The 21,072-nt window shown below is 50.4% G+C and overlaps 1 protein-coding gene across 3 annotated transcripts in view; it reads left to right on the top strand.

The window, feature by feature from the left end:
• Positions 1-899: 899 nt before the first annotated feature.
• Positions 900-21,072, top strand: part of SPEN (spen family transcriptional repressor) — a 65,738-nt gene continuing 45,565 nt past the window's right edge. For all 3 annotated transcript variants that reach the window (XM_082777141.1, XM_082777140.1, XM_082777139.1), the window contains exons 1-2: positions 900-1,107; positions 17,944-18,264. In XM_082777141.1, coding sequence (XP_082633267.1) covers positions 1,025-1,107; positions 17,944-18,264 — 404 coding nt within the window. In that variant the 5' untranslated portion in view covers positions 900-1,024. The remainder of the gene's footprint in view (positions 1,108-17,943; positions 18,265-21,072) is intronic.

The following is a 21,072-nucleotide window of genomic DNA, read 5'->3' as shown; positions in this document are numbered from 1 at the left end:
TCCTTGCTCTGAGCCCCGCTCCTGGCAGCGCAGCCCCCTCGGTTCTCATCGCCTCCCGTCCGTGTCTCACGGTGCCCCCCTCCCTCAGGGCAGCCCCGCTTTGTGTCCCCCCCCTCACCTCACGCCGCGCCCCCTCTTCCTCCTCGCCCCCTTTTTTGCAAGCCAGCCCCCCCTTATCGCTGCGTACCCCTTATCGGCTATGCAGAGGGGTCACACCCCAATTTCCCATTTCCCACCCTTTTTGTGCCCCCCCCCCTTCCCCCCTCATCGCTGTCCCCCCCATTCCCCCCCCGCCCCTCTCTGCCCCCGCGCGCCCCCGCGCATGCGCGGTGCCGCCGCCCGGCCGCGGGGCGTTCCGCGCTCGCGCTCCTCCTCCCCCCCCCCTCCCCACCCCCCCCTCCGCCTTCCACCCCCCGCCCCCCCCCGCCCAATGCCGGCGGCGGGGCCGCGGCGCGCGCCCGTGCGCGCAGTGCGCCTGCGCGGGGGCCCCCGTGTGGCGCTGCGAGAGGCGCGGGGGGGGGCGAGCGAGCGGAGCCGGCGGAGCCGCGAGGGGCAGGAGGAGGAGGAGGAGGAGGAGGAGGAGGAAGGGGGGGGCGGCGGGGGGGGGGGCGCCGCGCTGCCGCTGCCGGAGGAGGAGGAGGAGGAGGAGGAGGAGGAGGAAGCGCGAGCGAGCGCGCCGGGGCCGAGGCGGGGGGCGGCCGGCAGCGAGCGGAGCCGCGGCGGGGGGGGGGGAGCCCGCCGCCCGGCAGCCAGGGGGCCCCCCCGCAGCCCATGGTGCCGCCCGCCGCCGCCACCACCGCCGCCGCCGCCGCCGCGGGGGGAGGCAGCTGAGGGCGGCGGGGCCCCGCGGCGGAAGAGGCGGAGGGCGGCCGGCAGGAGGCGGGGGCGGCGGCGGGCGAGCGGCGGCGGCGGCGGGCGGCAGCGCTGCGCGGGGGGAGGCGGCCGCGAGGCCGGGCAGGGGCCGGGGCCGGGACCGGGGCCGGGGCCGGGGCAGGGGCGGCGGGCTCGCCCCGCGCCGCGCAGCATGGTGCGGGAAACCAGGCACCTCTGGGTGGGCAACCTGCCGGAGAACGTGCGCGAGGAGAAGATCATCGAGCACTTCAAGCGGTGAGTGGCGCCGCGGGGCAGCGGGGGGGGGTGTCGGGGGGGTTGCACGGGGCGCGGAGCACCGGGGCCGTGCCGTGTTACCGCCCGGTGCTCCGGAGCGGGCCGCGGCCGTGCCCCCGCTGCCAGGCGGAGCTGCCGGGGGCACTCAGCAGAGCCCCGGAGGAAGCAGCGCCCAGCCCCGCAGCCCTGCACGAGGGCAGCGCTCCGCGGGCCGGGCCGCTTATTGTTGGCTGTTGGTGGCTTTTTTTTTTTTTGTGTGTGTGTTTTTTTCTTTTTTTTTTTTTTTTTTTTCCTCCCTCTCGGTGTGTCGTCGTTGCATAGATGAACCCAGCTCCCACGGCGCAGCTCACGAGGAAGTAGTGGCTGTTTGCACGGTTGTATTTTCCTCCTCCCCGCTGCACGGTTCCGTGCGAGAGGAGGCTTCTCGTGAGTCGCGGCAGCACCGCGGCTGTGGGAAACGTGCGCGCACAAAGTTGGTGCCCGGCGCTGCACGCTGGAAGCTTCTCCTAGGAAAAAAGAAGAAGGTGACGAGCCCCGGGTGCAGCCGCTGACCTCCCACCAAGTGATTTTTGTTTTTTATTTTTTATTTTTTTTAATTCCGAAAGGATTTGGAAGCTTCCTCCAGTCTGCCTCGCTCTGCTGCCTTAGCGCTGGAAAAATGACGGCGCGTCCTTAATAATGAGTCACCATGGGAAAAATAGATGTGGTTACCAACACGCGAGGAGGCTGGGCCGGGGAGCCCGCTGACAGATGGCGGGCCTCGGCTGCCTCCCTGCCCGCAGCCTCAGCCCAAAAAGGGGCCGTGGGTGCTGCCCCCCCGCCTCGCTCACAGCCCCATGGGTGGCACCGTGCCCCCCGTGGCTCTGGGGCCACGGCTCGTGGTCCCCTCTCTGCCTGTGCACAGCCCTGGGCCAAGCCAAGCGGCCCTGGGGGGCTTCTCCCCACACCCGGCTGCTGCCAGGCGGCCTCTAAAATGGCGGCGGGGCCCCGGCGGCGTGGGCAGGCGGCGCGGGGGCTCGGGCACCCCCGGGCTGCGGGCAGGGGGCCCCGCCGCAGGGCGATCCTGCGGGGCTGGGAGCCAGACGTGGCGAGGCTGGAGCTGAAATGAAAAAAACAGGAATCGTAAAAAAAAAAATACAAAGAAAAACAAGGTTCAGCTGCGTATCCGCGCTCGGAGCGGGGGCTGCGCCGACCTATTTACTCGTCGCTTCTCTTCACGTTTGCCCCCCCCTCCCAAGCCTTGCATTCCGCCAACGCCACCGTCGGCTGCTCTCCCGGTGGCTCCCACGGAGGGGATGGCACTCGGGCATTTGCTGCGGTTTGTGGTGTCCCCGAGCCCAGGTCGCGGGATCGGGCGTTATACAAAGGCAGGGTTCGGGGAAGAAAATGCGCTGCGGGGCTGTTTGTGTAATTCCAGGCATAGCTAGCTGAGGAAATACGAGGCACTCGAATGGAAGTGGAAATTTGACATTCCTGGGTCTTATTTTGTCCATGCCTCCTCTTTTGTAAGATGTATTAAAGCAGGAAAAAGTTGCTATGGTACTGTTGCTTAGAGATGGATGTGGAAAAAATGGTAGGCTCTGAATTAATTACCTTTTTTTTTTTTGTTGTTTCTACCTTTGCGAGTTTCGATTGGTGGCTTTGGAGGGAGGTTTGCTGCCAGGCAAAACCCTTCATTCCTATATTTTCTCGCTTTGTTTTGAAAAGAGATTTGTTTCAACGTTAGTGCATTTCGAGGAGGCCGGTCTCGCACGAGTAAACACACGGGTAAAAATACGCTCCAGCCGCTCTGTGCCTCTGCTCTGCGCATCTGGCTCCGCTCGAAGCATCTGGCTCGGGGTGCGGGTACCAGAGGGGAGGGCGAGGGACCCCCGCGGGGGTCCGGCTGCCCGGGTCTCTGCCGCAGGTACCCGTAGCCGCGGGCGCCGGCGAGGTGCAGGTACTGCCCGCGGACAATGGAGCCGCGCTCTTTGTGCGCCGGGGCCCGGTGTCACGGCTGCGAGGCGGAGGGCTGCCTCCTTGGAAAGAAGAGCTGTCGCCTTTGGAGCGCGAGCCTGAGGAGACGGAGCTGATCCTGCGAAATGGAGTTCCCACCCATCCCCCTGCCTGAGAGCGGCCGCTGGCGGCACCGCGCTGCCAGCGGGAGGGAGTTGGGGAGCAGCCCGCCTGGAATCCCCCGGCCTGGGCAGCACACTGCCTGCGGGGGCTTTGTGTGTCCCCTTGGCTGACGAGGTGCTGCGGCTCCTGTCTCACAGCCTGCGTGCCCGCTGTCCTGCTGCTGCCCGGCCTCTGCTAGGAGCCCGTTTGGGAAACGCGACCATCCTGCTTCCAAAGAAGCAAAATTCAAGGACGGCTCTGAAACTTCAGGCCTGGCAGGCGTGTTCAGTAGGAGGGGTGTGCTGGTTTTATCTTCTTTTCTTTCCTTGTCCAGTTACTGGGGGCACCTTGCTGGCATTTGCAGTCTTTCAAGTCATTTTTTAAGAGAAGGAATTAAGACGAAGGTGTTTTGCAGAAGCTATCTTTTTGGTTGTAAAACACTCTTGATTGGTTACAACACTGTTTATGAATTCTCCTCTCAGATGAGCAAATACTGGAGTTGGTCTTGAATCCTTGGCTTATCACATAGTGTTATTTTTTTTCTTGGAAACTCCTTTTTATAGATTGTCTTCATACTAAAAGGGGTAGCAAGAGAGTGATTTTGTGTGTATTGGGAAAAAAAAAAATCACTCAGGGCTTTTGTTTTGTTCTCCTAGGCAGCTACTCCCTTTTGAAAAACTTCTTTCTAACGTGCTGTGTTTTCTTTCGGTGAGCTGCTCAGGCATTCCTGAATATGAAAGCAATCGGGGCCAGGAGCTGGGGTCCGCAGTTAAGATGGAGCAAACGCCGAGCCCCTGGCAGGGTGTCGGGGCTGAGCTGGGCGCGCGGGGAAGCAGTGGGAGCAATCATTCCGGGCTCATCTAATTAACGCTGTCTTGACTAGCAGGAAAAAAGTCATTCACCATCACTGGAACAGATGCTCGGCAGCTTGCGGAACAAGGCAACTAAATATAGTAACAGTTGTCCCCAGCACAAGTGTTGGCCTTCCATATTTTTTTTTCCCTGTGTTTTCTCCCAGTTAATCTGAAAGAACACGGCTTTGTCCCTTTATTGGTGTTTTAAAGGGCAAGAGGAGTAAAAGCTGCTTAATTGCGTGCCATGTGACTTTGGTATGCCATCTCGTATTCTGTGGGAGAATTAAGATGTTCAGAGGGGCAACCAAGCCCAGGAAAAACCCTGGGTTTCGGGGAACAAACGCCTTCCTTTAAAGTCACTGCGAATGCGTTGCAGATCAGAGCAGCCCTGGAGGAGACGAGTATCGTAACGCTTCTTCAGGCCTGTTGGAAAACCGGCGAGCTTTGTCCGGCACCACGCTGCTCCCTGGTCCGAGGGGTGTAGGATACCCTCTGGAGAAGCAGTTTGTGTTTCTAACACCGCCGCTCTTCGGAGTTGCTCTGCAGTACATGGGCGTAATCGAGAGCACGTGTTTGTTTTCAGTAACTTCCAAATAACATTCGGTCAGCGTACAAAATGTTGTGTCTGATGGTTGGGAGCCTGGGAACACGAAGCCTCCCTGCTCTCTGCTCCATGCATTGCTGCTGAGGGTGAAGGTGGCGCAGCGGGATGCTGGTCAACTGCTCCCCAGCCCTCGTGGGGCAGAGCAGTAGGACTGCCACTGGGGGACTGCCACTTGGGACCCTTGGAAGAACCCCCCCGTGGCTGTTCAGTGTTGGAGCTGTTTATTTAGGACTGCACCATTTCTCCAGCCTTCCCCGCTTATGCCAGCAGCAGGTCTTTTGGTGCCTTTCCACAGGAACAGTCTTGAGTCGGATGTAGGAGCGCTGCAGTCCTTCTAGTAAAATTCTCGAATACATTCCCGGGCTTTTATTGCTTACAATCTAGTGATGGTTCTTGGATATCATTTAAGATGCAAACACATGGGTAGTTACACTAAATCAGCTTTGCATATAGAGGTCCCTAACCAGATGTTAGGTTTATCTGAGGAAGAGGCAGGAATATGGATGCAGAATGAACTACTTCTGCTTTTTTTTCCCCTCTGTTCTTACCACTTGTAGGTGATGGTGTTTCCACAGCGCAGGCGCTAGCCTTTTTAGCTCAGCGCCTTTGAAAGGAAGGGGAAGGTAAAATTTATGCCTGTGCTTTGTTGAGGCAGTGTCTGGAATATCAGGCAGTGTCGGTGCTGGGTTATGCTGCGTTTTACAAACGTCTCCAGTAAGGTGATTGTAGTTTTACAGAACAGAAAACGCAGGAAGATCGTGGGAAGGCATTCGGTTGGGGGATTAAGGCATGGGGATTAAGCTAATTGCCCAGAATCGGATGGGAAAGACAGACATGGAAGGCACAAGGCGTGTCCTGCCTCCCTGAGCCTTGGTCCGGCTCCGTAGCGAAAGCCTGCCTCGCACCGCACGAAGGCTTTTCAGTCGAGGGGCTAAAGGAGCACGGGTGCTGGCGGCGCCCCCATTTTCCACAACACCTCTGGTGGTGCTGCCGGCCCTGGCCCCAATGGAGAAGCTCCCTGAGCAGCCACCTGCTTCTTCCCCATGGCCGAGCTGCGCGGAGGGCGGCTCCTTGGCACTTCGGGGTCCGCTGGCTGCTCCGCGTTCTGCTCTTCGCGTGCACTTGAGGTGGCAGCTTGGTGACGCCACGCTTGGCAGGGAGATGCCTATATAATGACTTCAAAGAAACTTAATGAAGAGCCGCACCGAGCACAGATTTGGACTAAGCTTCTATTAAGTGTTTTTAAACGCTGAGCCGTGTTAGAAAGATAAGTGGATGTACTTTGTTACAAAATTCTGTCCTCTGGTGAGTCCTGCCAGCATTGCTTGTTGCCTGAACTTTCTTCAGAGCGTCCTGGTTGCATGTCCTGGTCCTGTTCTGGCTGAAAGGCTGCTCTGAAGTTACACTGGCTTTTGGTATTTCTTGGGCTTACTTTAAATTCCATTGGTACCATAATAAATAATCCTGATGCCCTTTCTGGTGGATTGCTGAATGCCTAACTCAGTCATGTAAAAGCTCTGTGAGGTTGCTCAACGTGCACGGGAGATGCTTGTTGGAGCTTGAGGGTTGCTGTGGCCGAATCTGGGTCGCTGGAAGCATTTGGCTCCCTGTGGAACCCCTTCTGTGAAGAGAGAAAGCAGGCTGGTGCACGGAGAACGTAACAGCCCTTGTGAGGCATACGCGGATATTAAACCCATTCATCAACTTAAAACAGGGGACTAGGAAAGGCCTAAAGCTGTTTTTGATAGTCTTGTTGACTGTTTTTTTTTTTTTTTTTTTTCCCCCAATGCTTTTCATAGGACAGAAAGTCATGCCAAGTTCTCTGGCAGATGACCTTATTGCAGTCTTAAGGTGTGTCCAAAATTAGGTCCTTGTCTTCGCTGAGGGCCAAGAAGCGCCAGCTAGCATTTCATAAGAAAGGAAGCAAATATCCAAATGAGTGGAGGGCAGGCTGCAGTCCTTGGGCACGTTGGTGAGTCAGGATGAACCCAGAGCTTTGTTTTCCTGAGCCGATGTGCTGCGACTGCAGACTGACTGGCTGCTCTGGTGGCTTCATGCTGTCGTCAGCTTGTGAGCAGGAGGACGTGTTCTGCACGTGAAGATGCATCTGAGGAGCAATGACAGCCAAAGCGAGGTGTTCTGGTGGTGTTTGGGGATGGTGGGGAGGGGGTGAAGGTGAGGGTCGCCCCTCCTGGCTGCTGTCAGGTTGCTTCAGCCAGTGCTCTGGGAGGTGCTGGTGACGGGGGTGTAAGCAGTTAAGTTGCCTGTGGGGTGGGTAAGGTCTGGTTTTGGTGGATACCAAAAATAAGCACTTGTGAGATACAGCATATGTGTTTTTTATTAAGCTCCGTGAACTCGCTGAGGTCTGCGAACGCCCTGAAACCAAAGACTGGAAAGGCAAACATTCTTAAACAATGAACTAAGGAATAAACTAGAAAATATGATTACTCTCCATAATAAGATTTTGAGTTTAGCTGCGTCTTCGGCATGCCAATTTAGAAATCTCGTGGGAGGAATATGAGCCTGAAGATGGAAATTCACAGTGTACAACCAGTCTCGTGGCTTACCTTCACATGAGTCTCTGTAGTGTTCTGAAGATGATTTGAACAGTTAATGAACATCAGACAAAAGCTGCTTTTTTGCTGCCGAGCTTGCAAGGCACTGGCTCGGACCCGATGAGGGTACGTGCGGGGGCAATGCCAGAGCCTTTGCCTTTCTGCCTGCCTGGAGAGCTCCCGTTGTGGCTGGGTCATGTCAGCTCTGGTCTCCTCGGGTCCAAAAACCCGTCTCTAATGCCCGTCTGCAGTAATGTTTTAAGATGTGATGATGACTTCTGTGTAATGAATAAAACACAGCGACTGCTTTGGTTTCTGCATTTCCATAGTTATTGTTTAACCTACTAACACTGTGTAATCGTCGCATGCAATCTGTAAAATCCTGTAGTGTGAAGATAACATCCCTTAATAAAAGAATAAACAGTTACAGACTTTTCATAAATATACCACAGTATATTCCAGGGCCTGCTGCAATCTGATCTGTTAACGGGGTAGATTGACTATGAAGGCAGTGTCTCTGAATTCATTTGAAACAACATACTTCTCAAGACGGATTTTTTGGAAGTGTACCCTGTAGCACTGCGTGCGGCTGGCTCCGTACGCTATTTTGTATATTCATGCGTTGTATGAGGTCCAAATATTCATGGTGACTTGGGTGAGAATGCAGCAGAATTGGGATGCAAAAGGAACATCAATTTTCCGCTCAGAGAAACTAATCATGGGAGGCGAGCAGCAGCCTATCTCGGTGACCAGTGTCTGTTTAAAAAACCCAGACACTTTTTAAGAACAAAAGGGAGCTTTTTTTTGCTTCCTTTCTCTTCCCCTTTTTAATTAAGCTCAACAATTTTAAATTGAAAGCACTTTCTTTTAGTACACTTAGATCTGTGGCGTGCGTGGCCAAATCTAACGAAAGCGTGCTGAACGTGGTCTGGTCTCACACCGAAAAGCGAGATAAATCCCAACATCCCTGGGAGCAGCGTGGATAGGTGATCTGCGCCAGCGCTCTCTGCAGATGGAGGCAATGGTGACTTGTTTGTGTCTTCCTCTTGGATGCCCTCCTATCCAAACACAAGACCTTACGTGTCTTCTGTTACCCTCTGATGTGGTAGGAAACTAGAGCTGGGTTCACACCAAGCTTTTGTCACAGTCGTGACCGGGCACACAATCACGGCTGGTTTTTGAAGTAATCTTTTAGCTCAATGAAAAGAGCACTGCCAGGCTGTAACTTTAACGAGTGGTGAATCAGCTTTCCTCCAGGTAGAAACCTGAGCTGCTGATGTCCTCTGTCCGCGGGACTCGTTATGAATAACTTGATGTCCCTGTCGCATGGAGCGAGCTGGGGTCCGTCCCATCGTGCTGCTGGCGTGAGTGCCTCCTGTCCCCGCCGGTGGGGGCGGCTGCCAAAAAGCTCACAGAGGCTTATTTCAGCGTTCCCTCTTCAGGCGCTCTGTGGCAGCTGTGGGTGACCCGGAACAGTCAGTAGGGCAAAATAAGAAAGATAAATTGCCAAGTTGGATGTTTAAAGTAGTCATCGCTGGAGGAAAAAGTCTTCCGGCCTCATTCACATCCTGACTGTGAGGAGAATAAAAGCTCAGAATGGATAACTGTCTTCCTTGTATACAGAATCAAATCTGATTTAATTTTGGGAATTCATGCTCATATGTGTGAGATGCAGCCCTCGGAAAGCCATCTCAGTGTGTGCCTAGGTGGCTAACGATGTGCACAGTGACCTCCTTGTAGTCAAAGCTGAAATGAACCCTTGGTCTTCTCCTGAATTCTCAAACAACTGGTTTGATGTATTAGTAGCAGGGAAGCTTTGCTATGTTTAAAAAGTAAGCGTGGTTTCAGTGCTGACATAGTATATGTGGCTGAGGGAACCCTGAGATGTGCGGGATCTGACAGAGCTCAGGAAGCGTCTCTTCCTCCCCATTGCTTGGAGACTTTGGTCCCACTGCTGGGGTGCCCGTTCCTGCTCTCGCCTAGCTCACCTCAGAGTGATTTCTGACAGCGGGCATCTGGGGGTGAAGCAGATCAGCAGAACAGCGTCAGGAAGGCGCTCTCGTGGTGGTTACGCTGCTGTAGCTGGCTGCGTTAGGGCAGGGAGGGCAGGAGGAGCACCGTCAGTGTGGGTTCTGGCACAATTCCTCCTCTGGTTTCAAGAGAGTGACCTGCCTGGAGCGGGGCAGCTGCTGGGGTTGGGGACTTGGAGGTGTCTCTGGGGCTGTGGATCCATGGCTGCTTTCCGGGAGGAGTGAATTTCAAGTTGTTGAGGCTGGTTGCTCATTCAGACGGTGGTGGTTCATGGGGAGGAGTGATTCCAGTGCTTGGGATGGTCTTGGTGAGGGCAGACAAATCCACTTTATTTTTATGTTCTTCTGGAATACAGTTTCTTGGAAAACCTATAAAACCTTGTAGGAAGACAGGTTATAAAGTTTGTTTCACTAGAGAAGTATGAACTGGTGATCACCGAGACTCGTAAAGCCTTAAGATGGTACGTATTTAAAGTACTTTACAGCATGGCAGGGAGACCATAATGTTATGACTCTGCATTTTCCTCCATCTGCTGCTGAATACATGCAAAGCAGGGCTTGGAGAAGCAAAACTGAGATGGGGATTTACCCTTTCATGTAAGAACAAAAAACCTGATTAAGCAGGAGATGCCCCTACAGTTGCAGTGCAAGTATGTTCTTAAAATCGAATCCGACCAAATCCTAAAAGCATTCACTCAAATGAAAAGGCTTGGGCAATTCCTGTTCAGAGAGCATTTAGTGTAGCCTATCACCACCAGTATTGTTGAAGAAAATCTGCCGGTTGTGCTTTAAGCTGGAAGGAGAGATGCCCTGGAGATGGAATTTGGTGGCAGTGCATCTAGTGCGCAGTAACGCGGTGCTGTGCGTCTGTGTAGGTTGGAGGAGGAAGAATCACGGTGCGTTGGCCTGGATAGAGTGTGGTTGAGTGTGTTCTCTGCCTTGCAGGGCTCCTGCAAATTTCTGTAACCTCTTTGAGCTTCTGGGATTAGTTTTACTGTTCAAGAACAGTCTAATTCTTATATATTCTGATCTGCAATGAGAGCAAGACTGATGTGATCTTGCCCTGCATGCATATCTCCCCTAATCACTGTAGAACCGTTAGCCGGTTTCAGCTAAACTCGAGGGCAGAAGAGATGCTCGCAGTCTCAGAGATGCAATGTTCCTGCGTGTTTCATGAAAACAAGCGGTTTTAATAGAGGAGGGAGACCTGATTAGCGGCCCCATGGAGAGAAAAGCTGCAGCGTGCGTACAACCCTTATTAGACATTAAAGAATCCACATGGGAGAGAGGTGTTCCTAACCGTGGGAAAAGCTGCAGTGGGAACTGGCATTTATTGGACGCCAGGGAATTCGACCTCAAGACATGCATCCATAAGAAATGAGTCTTCATTATTACTGCACACAAAGCTGCTTTGATTTTTTTTTTTTTAATAATACGAAAATGTGTATTACCGGTAAGCCCTGCCATGGCTGCTTGTGTACTTCTCCTCCATTGTGCAGAAGTGGCTGCTGGCACAAGTTCCTTACCAATGGAGCTTCTGTCACTTTGCTGCGTGGCCATGGCAGCTGTACTGATGGAGCTTTAGCCCACACTGTTCAGCACGCAGCCCCTCGCTGCAGGACGGTCAGGGTTTGCCTTCTGACTGCAAGGCTGGCGTTGCAGGAGCTGCAGCGAGGTGCTGCGTGAAACCGGGCAAGGCTGAGGGCTTTTCCCAGCTTGCTTCATGTGATCCCGGTGCCCAGAACACAGCGTATTAACACCTCGGCGGTATCCAGACGGTGACTCTGCCATGAAGATGTAAATAAAATATTGTAATTAGGATTGACTTCTACTTTGGATCCTAAAATGGAGCATTCAGCTGAGCTGTAAGCAAGAGGCGAGCGCTTATTTCAGCATGGATTTATCTACCAGACTATCTGATATGCCGAGCGTGTTGCTCTTAAATAACAGGTATCAGAAGTATCAGTGAATGTGCCTATGCTAGCTTTTTAATTTCCTACTTTGTCATCTCTTACTGAGGGATTACGAGCATAGACAAAGCCCTTGCTGTTCTCAGTGCGTGGCAGAAACACGTGCTGTATCTCATTAACAAAACCCCTGTTTGTAGTCAGAGCTGGGAGATTTCCCATAAAATGCTGTTAGGCTAAAGCGAGCAGGGAAATGCAGGATAGGCCTGGGCTCGGCTCGTATTTCGGGCTGAGGGGAGTTGGGGTCGGCGCGTTAAGGGTTCAGCCCCGTCACGTCAGCAGTTTGCCTTAGCGCCGTAACCTGGTCGATGGTTTGTGCTCCTGAACTTTGAGAATTGTTTAAAAATCTTTATTGCTAGAGAGCTAGCAAGAATGCCCTGCAGAACTTTATTCCCCACCCCTCCCCCTCTGAAAGGTCTCAGAGCCAATAAAGATCACTCTGAACAAGTTTTAAAGCATCTAAGATTGCAATCTAGAAAAGCATGGGAGCTTGGTAATTAGGGCGTGTTTCTGAATCACTGCTGCCACAAGGTCTGTTCGCCGTACGGTTTGAAAACCGGCACTCCTTGTGATACGGAGAGCTTTTATTTTGCGTGGTTTTGTGAAGGTAAAGGTTTTCAAAGCCTTACATTGTGTGGATTCACCACTCACCGACAAGCTCTCCTACTCTTGATCATCCAGAACGCTACCCCAGCCGCTTGTGATGGCTTATCATTGTAGAAACAGTCATTTTGTGCAAAGAAAGGTAGAAGTAAAGGCATGGAATTTGCTTTATTTTTAGCCATCTTTAACGTGACATAGCAGCTGGAGATAGGGAGCGTCCGTGCCATACGTTGGATCTCTGGAGGCTGCTGGAAGTGCTCCATACGTCGCTGGCAGCTTTGTGCCACTACCCTCGTCCTGCTTGGTTTCGTCCCTGCGTGCTTCCCCTGAGAACCCTGTTCTTGGAAAACGGGGGAAGATGGGGCGCTTGGAGGAGGGTTCCACGCTGGTGCTGTCGGGTTCTGTGAAGGGGTGTGTGTGTAGGTGCATTAGATAAATACTCTGGAACGTCACAGTATTTTCACCGCGAGCCTGAAGAGCCAGTTGTTCGGTTTCAAAGACAGGTGAGGGATTTCTGAGGTGCTCCGTGCGGAGCGTGGTCAGGCGCCCTCGGTGCTGGGCAGTGGCGTCCAGCTGGTCGCAGCGAGTCCTGCAGCGAGGTCTGCCTGCACAGCAGCTGCCAGCGGAGGCCGGTGGCCGTGCGTACGTTTCCATGGTCGTCATTAAGCGTTCGTGATCCTGTTTGACAAATTCTCCAGGTTTGAGTGACAGGCTTACAAAGACGAGCAATTGTGGCTTGTCAGGTGACGGTCCCGCGCATGCTGTTCATTTTAAGTAGTTTTCCAGGACTGCGGGATTCAGCCCGTTCTCTGCTGAGATTACGTTTCCATTAGCGTGCATTATTTTTGTCCCAGCCCTGCGCACGCACTTATTTATGGCCTGCCTCTGGGTTTGCTTTCTGCTATCGATTGGTTGCTGTTCTCGTGAAAGGACCCAAACCCAATAATGCAGTCTGTGTGTGGTCTGAGTACCTTTTGTTTAGACTCCTCTGTTCTGTATCTGTAAGCTCTCAAGTCTTCCTTCCGTGCTAGACATGTGATGATATTTGACCAAAGATATCCTGGTCCTCTGCTGAAGGCATGACTGGAAGCCAAATGTAATTCCAAAGGCTTGTGCCACGTAAAAGCACCTAAATATTTTCCATGGCAAGAAAAGTACGTGGTTATAATGAACATGAAGCACAGAATATGGTGGCACATGGTTTCTTAGGCCTGTTGTCTTCCCTCTCCATGGTCTGCGCCGTCAGCGAGGGCCACGGCCAAGCTGGTGGCCCTGGGGCTTGGCTCTGAGCAGTGTTCCGTAAAAAGAGCTAGTGGTGGGCTGGGGAACGGTGGTCCATGCCAGCAGGAGAGCCCAGAAGGGACACCCACGGAGGTGGCCTGGTGGCAGGATCCCTCCGGAGCTGGTAACGGCAGCCTCGGTGCCAGCGCTGCCCCGCCACGGGAGTAAGCGCAGCTCCGGGAGCACGCGGGCTGGCCTGGCGTTACAAATAAGGAGAAGCGAGGCAGACATCTGGCTAAGTATTACTTCAGGTCACATCGTTTTGTTATGAAATAACAGCAGAGGCAGAGGAACGCGATTGGCGGGGGGAAGCTTCACGCTGTGTGCGCCTTTTACTGAATACTGCAGGCCGTGACTTGCCTGCGCCGTAGCATAACCCGGCGCACAAAACGCCGCCCGTGCACTCCCGATGGCTAAAGATAGCTGGCTGTAGTCGAAGTGAGCCCAAGTGGATCCAGAATACCCAGTCGTCCCCTCGCAGCGGTGTGTCTTCTCAAATCGTGCCCCTAATGAGCGGTGCAGAAACGAGCACAGGAAGCCTGTGTTATTTTTGATCTTGCGATGTGTCTCGCGTGCAGGAGTACTGGGCGTAGCATCGTGCCGACTTCTCACCAGCAGTCGGGTGATGTTTTTGTAGGCTGACCTGCAGAATTCTGCAGTGCTGGAAATGGGTGGGTATGAAGGGTTTTTGCAGGCTTGGGGGAGTCAGCATGAGAAATGAGGAGGTGATCCGAATTAAAGTGGGAACCAAGGAAAGCAGTTTAAATTAAAGAAGCGATCGCCCCTCTGATTCCAAGCTACCTTTTCCTACCATGCGTATGCCATCCTTAAGGAGCTTAACCGCTTTATAAAACCACTCAGCTAAATGGTAATATTGGCTTACTGAATATTTGGCTTTCTCGTCATCTGCCCTTTGTTCAAAACGCCTTTGCTCGAGGAGGGCAGAGGCCGCTCATGCCCAGGAAGACGCCCGCTGCACGCGGCGAGGAGAGCAGGGCTGCGGCCGGTGGCGATGTGGTGCCCGGGGAGCCGGCACAGCTCGGGCCAGCACCGCTGGCGTGCGGCGTTCCCCAGCCGCCGCGTTGTCTGCCGGTACGGGAGGAGGCTGGGGCGCCAGGAGCGTGCCGAGAGGCCGTGCCAAGAGCCCAGAGACATTTCGGCTGCTTGATTATAGAGGTGCTTTGATCTACAGTGAATAAACCGATAATGGTTAAATGACGAATTCCTTTTCTTTGTCTGAAAAGCTGGATTAGCGTAGCTTTGTTCAGGCAGTGATTAGCTAGCAACTTTTTTTTTCTGAAAGGGCCACCAGATTTCTGTTTATCGCGCGGTGTTACAATCGTGCGCTGGTGGAGGGGCTCGCTGACATAACAGCCCTGGTGTGTCGGCTGTGGGTCTGGTTGAACTATAAACCCCTCTGAAAACACGGCCCCAGCCTGCTTTGCTACGATACGGGACGGGCTTGGAGCTAATGATTAATCGTCATGAGTTCCCCGGGCGGAGAGGCATTAAAAGCCTTGCTTTCATTAGGGTCCGTGGATTCAGAGCTCAGCGAACGCCTCTTTGTTTTCTGCCGGGTCTGCCAGCGATTGTGAAATGCAGCTCGGACGGGGCTGACGCATAGGTGCAGGGATGGGCGGCGCGGCTTTAGAGGAGCCGCTCTGCGAACGTTACCAAAGGTCGCGGCGATGCCTCCGGTCCTCCTTTGTCCCCTCTTCCCAGCCCTTGGGACCCGGACAAAGGTTGCGTTGCGCAGTCGGCTGCTCCTCGCAGCGCCTTTGCCTCCATCTTGCCTCTGCTCGCCGTCTGCTGCCGCCTCGCCTCCCCCAGCCCTCCCGAGAGCATCGTTCTCTTGCCATGTGTTGTTCTGCTGCAGTAACCCGTCTCGTGATGCGGCACTGCAGATCTCCCCTCCTCTCCCCCGGGGATTGGATGCGGAGCGATGCGGTCCTCGTCCCAGTGGCGCGGCACCGAAGGATGCGTGTGGTCCCCGGGCACCGACCTCGCCGGGCAAGGAGGACGCGGACCTTCCCTGTCGGCGGCCGGCCTCGCCTGCTTAGGGCTCGCTGCATCTCGGTTTTCTCTTGTCCCCCCATCTGCTTCTGCTCCCTTTCTCCTCCCCCCTCCCAGCTCCCTGGCTTGCAGCAAAGACGATTGTTACAGATTATCCCCGGGGCTCGGCAAGGGCACGGTGCAGGACACCAGAGCACGGCGTGTATTTGTGGGGCTGGATTAATGCGCCCGCCCCGAGCAGGGTGATTTAGGGCTGTGGCTGCAGGGGAATACAGGAGGAGCCTCCCCCACCCGTTTCTGGTTTAGGGAAAAAAAATACATTGTCCCACATTTCACAGCAGTTTATTTTTATTTTTATTTTTTTTGTTTAATCCTTGAAATAGCTGGCAACCAAAGTATGCTTCTCCCAATATAAAATTTGAGCTCTGCCTGCAAGAGGTGTGTGTTTGCTGGGTGATTTTGCTGGTAGATGAGGAGCATACTACATTGACGTTCTGTATTTTCTACACTTCCTGGACAGCATTAGTTTGAATATTTGAATGTTTTAGCACATTTCTGGATCTTCTGCAGCCAAAGAAAATAGGTGAGGTCTGTCTGTGTGTATGTTATAATAACAGGTACGTGCTGTTATTTCAAAATTAGGGAATAAAAGAATTATCAGGATAGTGAGTGGGAACAGTCAGAGAGCTCATTTCTGATGTAACTGGCAGGCAGCACTTCATATTAAGTAGGCTCTGGTGATTGCAGTCAGAGAGGTCAATTAGGATTTCAGTTTTTTTGAGGAGTGTTAAGACATTTACGTTTTTTTTTTTTTTTTTTTTAAAGAAAGACTGTAGACAAAGTGTGGACTCACATTGCCAGAAACAAAATGTGTAAACAGTGAGCAAAAGGAAGGTACATGTTCGAACCAGTCAGCTCTGTAACTGCAGCATTTAGAAAAAAAACCTCAAAGGAAAGCAAAGTTAAAGCACTGTCCTATTGCAACAGCTTTTCTTTTGTTTGTAGAGAACTGGCACTGAAATGCACGATAAAGGGGCTTAGGTGATGGTAACTAACATACCTCGTTATTTTTTGTATTTTTGTCTCATTTGTTCATGGCAATCAGTCTAATTTTTTTTCAAAAGGGCTCTTCCTGTTTTCCTTCCCCCTTCTTCCTTTCCTGTTGCTTCTCTTGTTACACGTGCTACATCCAGTCAGGCCCTTTTTTTTTTTTTTCCTTGCAAAAATTTTAGGAAACACGTGCTCTACCTTCCGGGTCTTTCTAAATCTTGCCTTCAAGGTAAGATTTGGTAACCTCACCCAGCCTCAAAAGGGTGCAGACTTGGAGAAGAACCTTTCCTGCAGGACCATCATTTGTTCCTTGCTGTTTTTCGTTATAATAAAAAATGACCAGTGCATCACTTTGGTATCAGAGGTTAGAAAGCTCCTCTGAGAATGAACATTACTGTGCTGGACCCGTGAGTACAAGGGCTGCAAGCTCTGCTCTGGGCAGTGCACAGCCACGAGCGCATCCCATGCGTGCCCCTGCCTTTTTGCATCTAACAAGGAGCTTTTAGGCTGGCTTGAACGATGCTCTTGTTTGCGCATATATCCCTTAAGGAGCAGCGTGCCGTATTTGGTGGAGTAGAAAATAGAGAAGAATGAAACCTAAATCCAATCCAGATCACATACGAAGTAGAGTAGGTCGGATTGGAATGAGGAGGCAGGTTTTCAAATCGTGTTTAAGAATTAGTCATCCAATAACAATGACGAAGTATGAAGGTATATTGAAAGCCGTGCATAAACTGGAGTCAGATGCGGGTTCTGACAGCATTTGCTCATCAGACGGGCAATTGTATTAGTTTTTTTCATGCATCTGTAGCTGAAAACAGCTTTTCTTGTTTAAGATCTGTTTACATTTGTTCGGCATTGTGCTGCCTTTGGGAATAGAAAAAATTTTGCAATAGTTCTTTACACAGTTCACAAATATTTCTTCATTATTTTTTCATTTGTGTATCCCTTTCCAGTTCGCCAGTACATTCCAAAATACGTCTTCTGCCTCTTGTTGTCATGGATTAACATCTGAGGTCACAAGCCCTTACCTGCTTGGCTAAACCTGGCTGAGAGAACGACCAAAACGTGATGTGTGGTTCCAAGCTCTTTTAAAATACTGCCCTGTTTCCCTTTCCATTAATCCTCTCTGCTATGAGTCGATGCCAGTATTTAGAGACATTTGACATCATGTTTTCTCACGTGCACAAAGGTGGTGCCTTTTTTCTCCTGGGCAGCTGCTGGCCGGGCAGTGCCCACGTTGCAGAAACCCCGCGGCTTGCGCTCAGGGTTGGAGGTGCCCTGCCACCTCCTGCAGTGTCCTGTGTGGGGCTGGGCTGGTGGCATGGGTTATATGCAGAGCAGGGCAGTGGAGTTGCTGTGTCAAGGTCACTTTTTTCTCAAGAAGATTCTCGGGATGTCTTTATTTTTACTTATTGTGACACGGTTTTGTGTTAATTATGTCTTGCTCGTCAGATTAAAAATCAGAAGGGCTGCTCTAATTGCGAACGCCTTTCTATTTCTTCAGCTGCTGTTGCTTTGTTGTTATAAAAAGGGAGATGGCATGATAGGCTAGCCAAAAGTGAGGGGGTTTGAAATTATTCTGGAAAGGGCATTTGTCTTTTTCCCCCCGTTTTGGAAATGCTTCCTCCAGCCTCTGCCGTGTTTTGAGATTGGTTTTCCTGCCATGCGTGAAGGGCAAATGGTTTGAAACTGATGTTGTTTTTTCTCTAGGCAATGTTATTAAATACGGTCTTTTTCTGCTTGCATTAATAGTTTTTCTTTTCCTTTCTTTTCTTGCAGATATGGACGTGTTGAAAGTGTCAAAATTCTCCCTAAGAGGGGGTCGGAAGGCGGAGTGGCAGCGTTTGTGGATTTTGTGGACATCAAAAGTGCGCAGAAGGCACACAACTCTGTCAACAAAATGGGAGATAGAGACCTACGGACGGATTATAATGAACCAGGAACCATTCCCAGTGCTGCTCGGGGATTGGATGATACAGTTTCCATAGCATCTCGTAGTAGAGAGGTTTCTGGGTTCAGAGGAGGTGGCGGGGGGCCCACTTACGGCCCCCCACCATCACTTCATGCACGGGAAGGACGTTATGAGCGGAGACTTGATGGGTAAGTTCCAAGGTTTCTCTAGGCAGGTATTTTGTATTTGATATGGTGAGAAACACAAACTCGTATATAAGGGGCCCCAGATGGATTTAAAATTTTGGGAATTATCTATGTTTCCTATTTTGGGTTGGAAACGGAAGTGATTTCTATCCCAGTGGCTGGTACCTTGTGGATCCATAGAGGATGTTTTCTGCAGCTGGTTGGATATCTACACTTGAAATAAGGTGGTTTTAAGATGGAAGATTTCCTTTGGCCAGCATCGATATTGGAGTTACTCTTTTCTAGAAGTAATGATTCCATTTCTTGGATAATATTAAGGCCTTATTCGGATGTATCCCTACTGCCAGATGGAGTTATCTTACTACAACATGTGGTGAAGTTCTGTATGGAGTATCTTCGGAATACTAGAACCTAAAATTCTGTGAAAGCTTGATGCCTAGTTCTCAGTTCTCACTATACGCAGTTTATATGTTAATTGGATTGTCACCAAAAATTTCCTAGTAGAATTTAATGATACAGTCCCTTGGATTCTACAAACAACACTTAGCCATGGAAATAACGCTCGGATGGAGAAGACCGAAGGCAGCTTGTGATGTTTCCATTTTGGATCTACATCATTTCCAAGTTATTGGGATTATTCTTTCTGATGGTATTGACAAAAAGAGCTGATGGACATTACTAAATTTTGGAAATTATATATATTTTTTAATGCTGGGATAAGAACTACTGCCTTGAATTTATTGGATGGTGTACAATCAAGACGTCAGTAGCCATGGGGAGTGGATTACTATCTAGTCTCTTAAAAAGCTCTTTGCTGCTCCACATTAAACGTACTTTAGTTTTTAAGGACGTGGCGCTAATAATCAGTTTGTGGATACACCAATCAAAAATGACTGGGCTGGATGGTTACAAAGGCGGATAGAGGATGCCTGCTGGCCAACAGCGATGAGTGCCCTCGTGCGTTGGGTGAACTACCAGCTGCTTGATTCAGTCATAGGGCTGGAAATTAAAATAATGGATCTATTTAAGTGCCTTCTGTCTCAAGAAAGAAGTCTGGGGGTTTCAGAGTTATGGTTTCAGTCTGGGACTACTTGCTTCCAGTGGATTTTTTTTTTGTCTTGTCACTAAGATTTTTTTTTTCTTGTTGGTTCATCTAAAATATCATTTGACACCCTTGCCCATTAAGAAGGTGGATTACCCCTATAAGAGGGGCCAAAATTGGGGAAGTTATGTTCACAATTCTCTCCCTAGATTTAATTGGGAATATAGGTCGTGTTTCCACACTTGGAAAAGGTTGGTATGTCCTGCCCTGTGTATATTAGCCCCTCTCCTAACCCAAGTCAAACCCTCTCTTTCCACTAACTCCAGTAGCACTTAGTACTAATAGATAAATCAAAAAAGCACTGTAGCCATTAGATTTTCAGCTCTGCTAGCTCCTCTGTCTGTCTTCTGTGTCCTTCTCATGGATAAGGACTTTGTTCTTTTATGTCAGCTATAGCAGTAACCCTTTAGAAAATACTGCTTTTTCTCTTACCTGATTAAATCAGCTTTCACTGATTAACACTTTGTAGGATGCTAAATGCAATCATTTATAAAAATGTTGATCCTGGTCCTTCAAAAGGGGGAGAAAAGAGACATGTTTCTGTTCTAGACCCTGAAATATCTTTAAAAACATCGTTGTTGTGAGCAGGAGATGAGGCAACAATGAATTTTAAGCACGTATATACGTTAATGAAATTTTCTATTGCACTGGTTAGGTAGTTTGTTACATATAATTTCTGAGAAAAAAAAAATGCAGGCGAGACATGAGTTCTGCAGAAAGCCTGAAAATGAGTTATAATTGAACAGCAGAGGGTGAATATATTTAGAGGATTAAGGATCTAGTGATTCATTGGGGAAGGAATTGAACTTCCCGAGATGCTAATCAAAAAAGATTCAAATCTGATTTCGAGTTTATAAAAGATATCTGAAATATTTCTGCCATTTTAAATGGAAGGCAGACCCGTGATGCAGGAGAGGCGGAGGAAGTACAAGGAGGAATTGGGTTATTAGGATTCAGGGGACCGAAGTGACTAATAATTGATTCTGAAGGAAGAATCTGAGAAGGCTGAGGAAAAGGTTGAAATGTCCTTCATGAGATGGATAATTAAATTTTTAAATTAACTTTGGTTACCCTGACATATTTAGAATTTTGCAAGTATTTCTTAAACGCTCAACGTAATCATTCTTGATCTTTCATTTTGTGGAGGTAACTTAGACATACCGTCCTGGTATTTGTCTAAATTAGACTACTAAACCATACGTAATGTTCCTTTAACTTTATCTGTCAGTTTTGCTATATCTTTATTTGAGAGATCACACTAACATTCTTAGAACATAGAGCTTTCCTTAATTGACATACAAAATGTTTGAAATACTAAAACAAAATGGGTCATAGCTACTTCAAACTAGCGTGCCTATAAAGATAACAAATTCTGTGATTGCAGTAACAATAGCAGTCTCAGCAAACACCTAGTGAAAAACTTAATTTATACTCTTTTTATATAGGGTTTTAGTATATTTTCCAGGCCTGCATCTTTTTTAGGAGTTACGAATACTTGCAATTTAAGTATTCTGACATCAGTAACCAGGATGTTTATTTAGGGTATGCAGCTTTAACAAGAGTTGAGCGTAGTTCTCTGATAAAAAGCAAAATCCCCCCTGAGAGGATGAAATATTTTAGAACAGCAACAAGAAAACCCCTAATTTTCTGGGCTTCTGTGTGGGTAATACTACCCCTTTTGAAAGCAGCTTCTTACCTCTAGGTTATGC

This window comes from Aythya marila (assembly GCF_965140915.1).
Source record: "Aythya marila genome assembly, chromosome: 21".
In the NCBI taxonomy this organism is placed as follows: domain Eukaryota; kingdom Metazoa; phylum Chordata; class Aves; order Anseriformes; family Anatidae; genus Aythya; species Aythya marila.
Note: the sequence above shows the minus strand (reverse complement) of the source record. Positions and strands in the feature narration are given on the sequence as shown.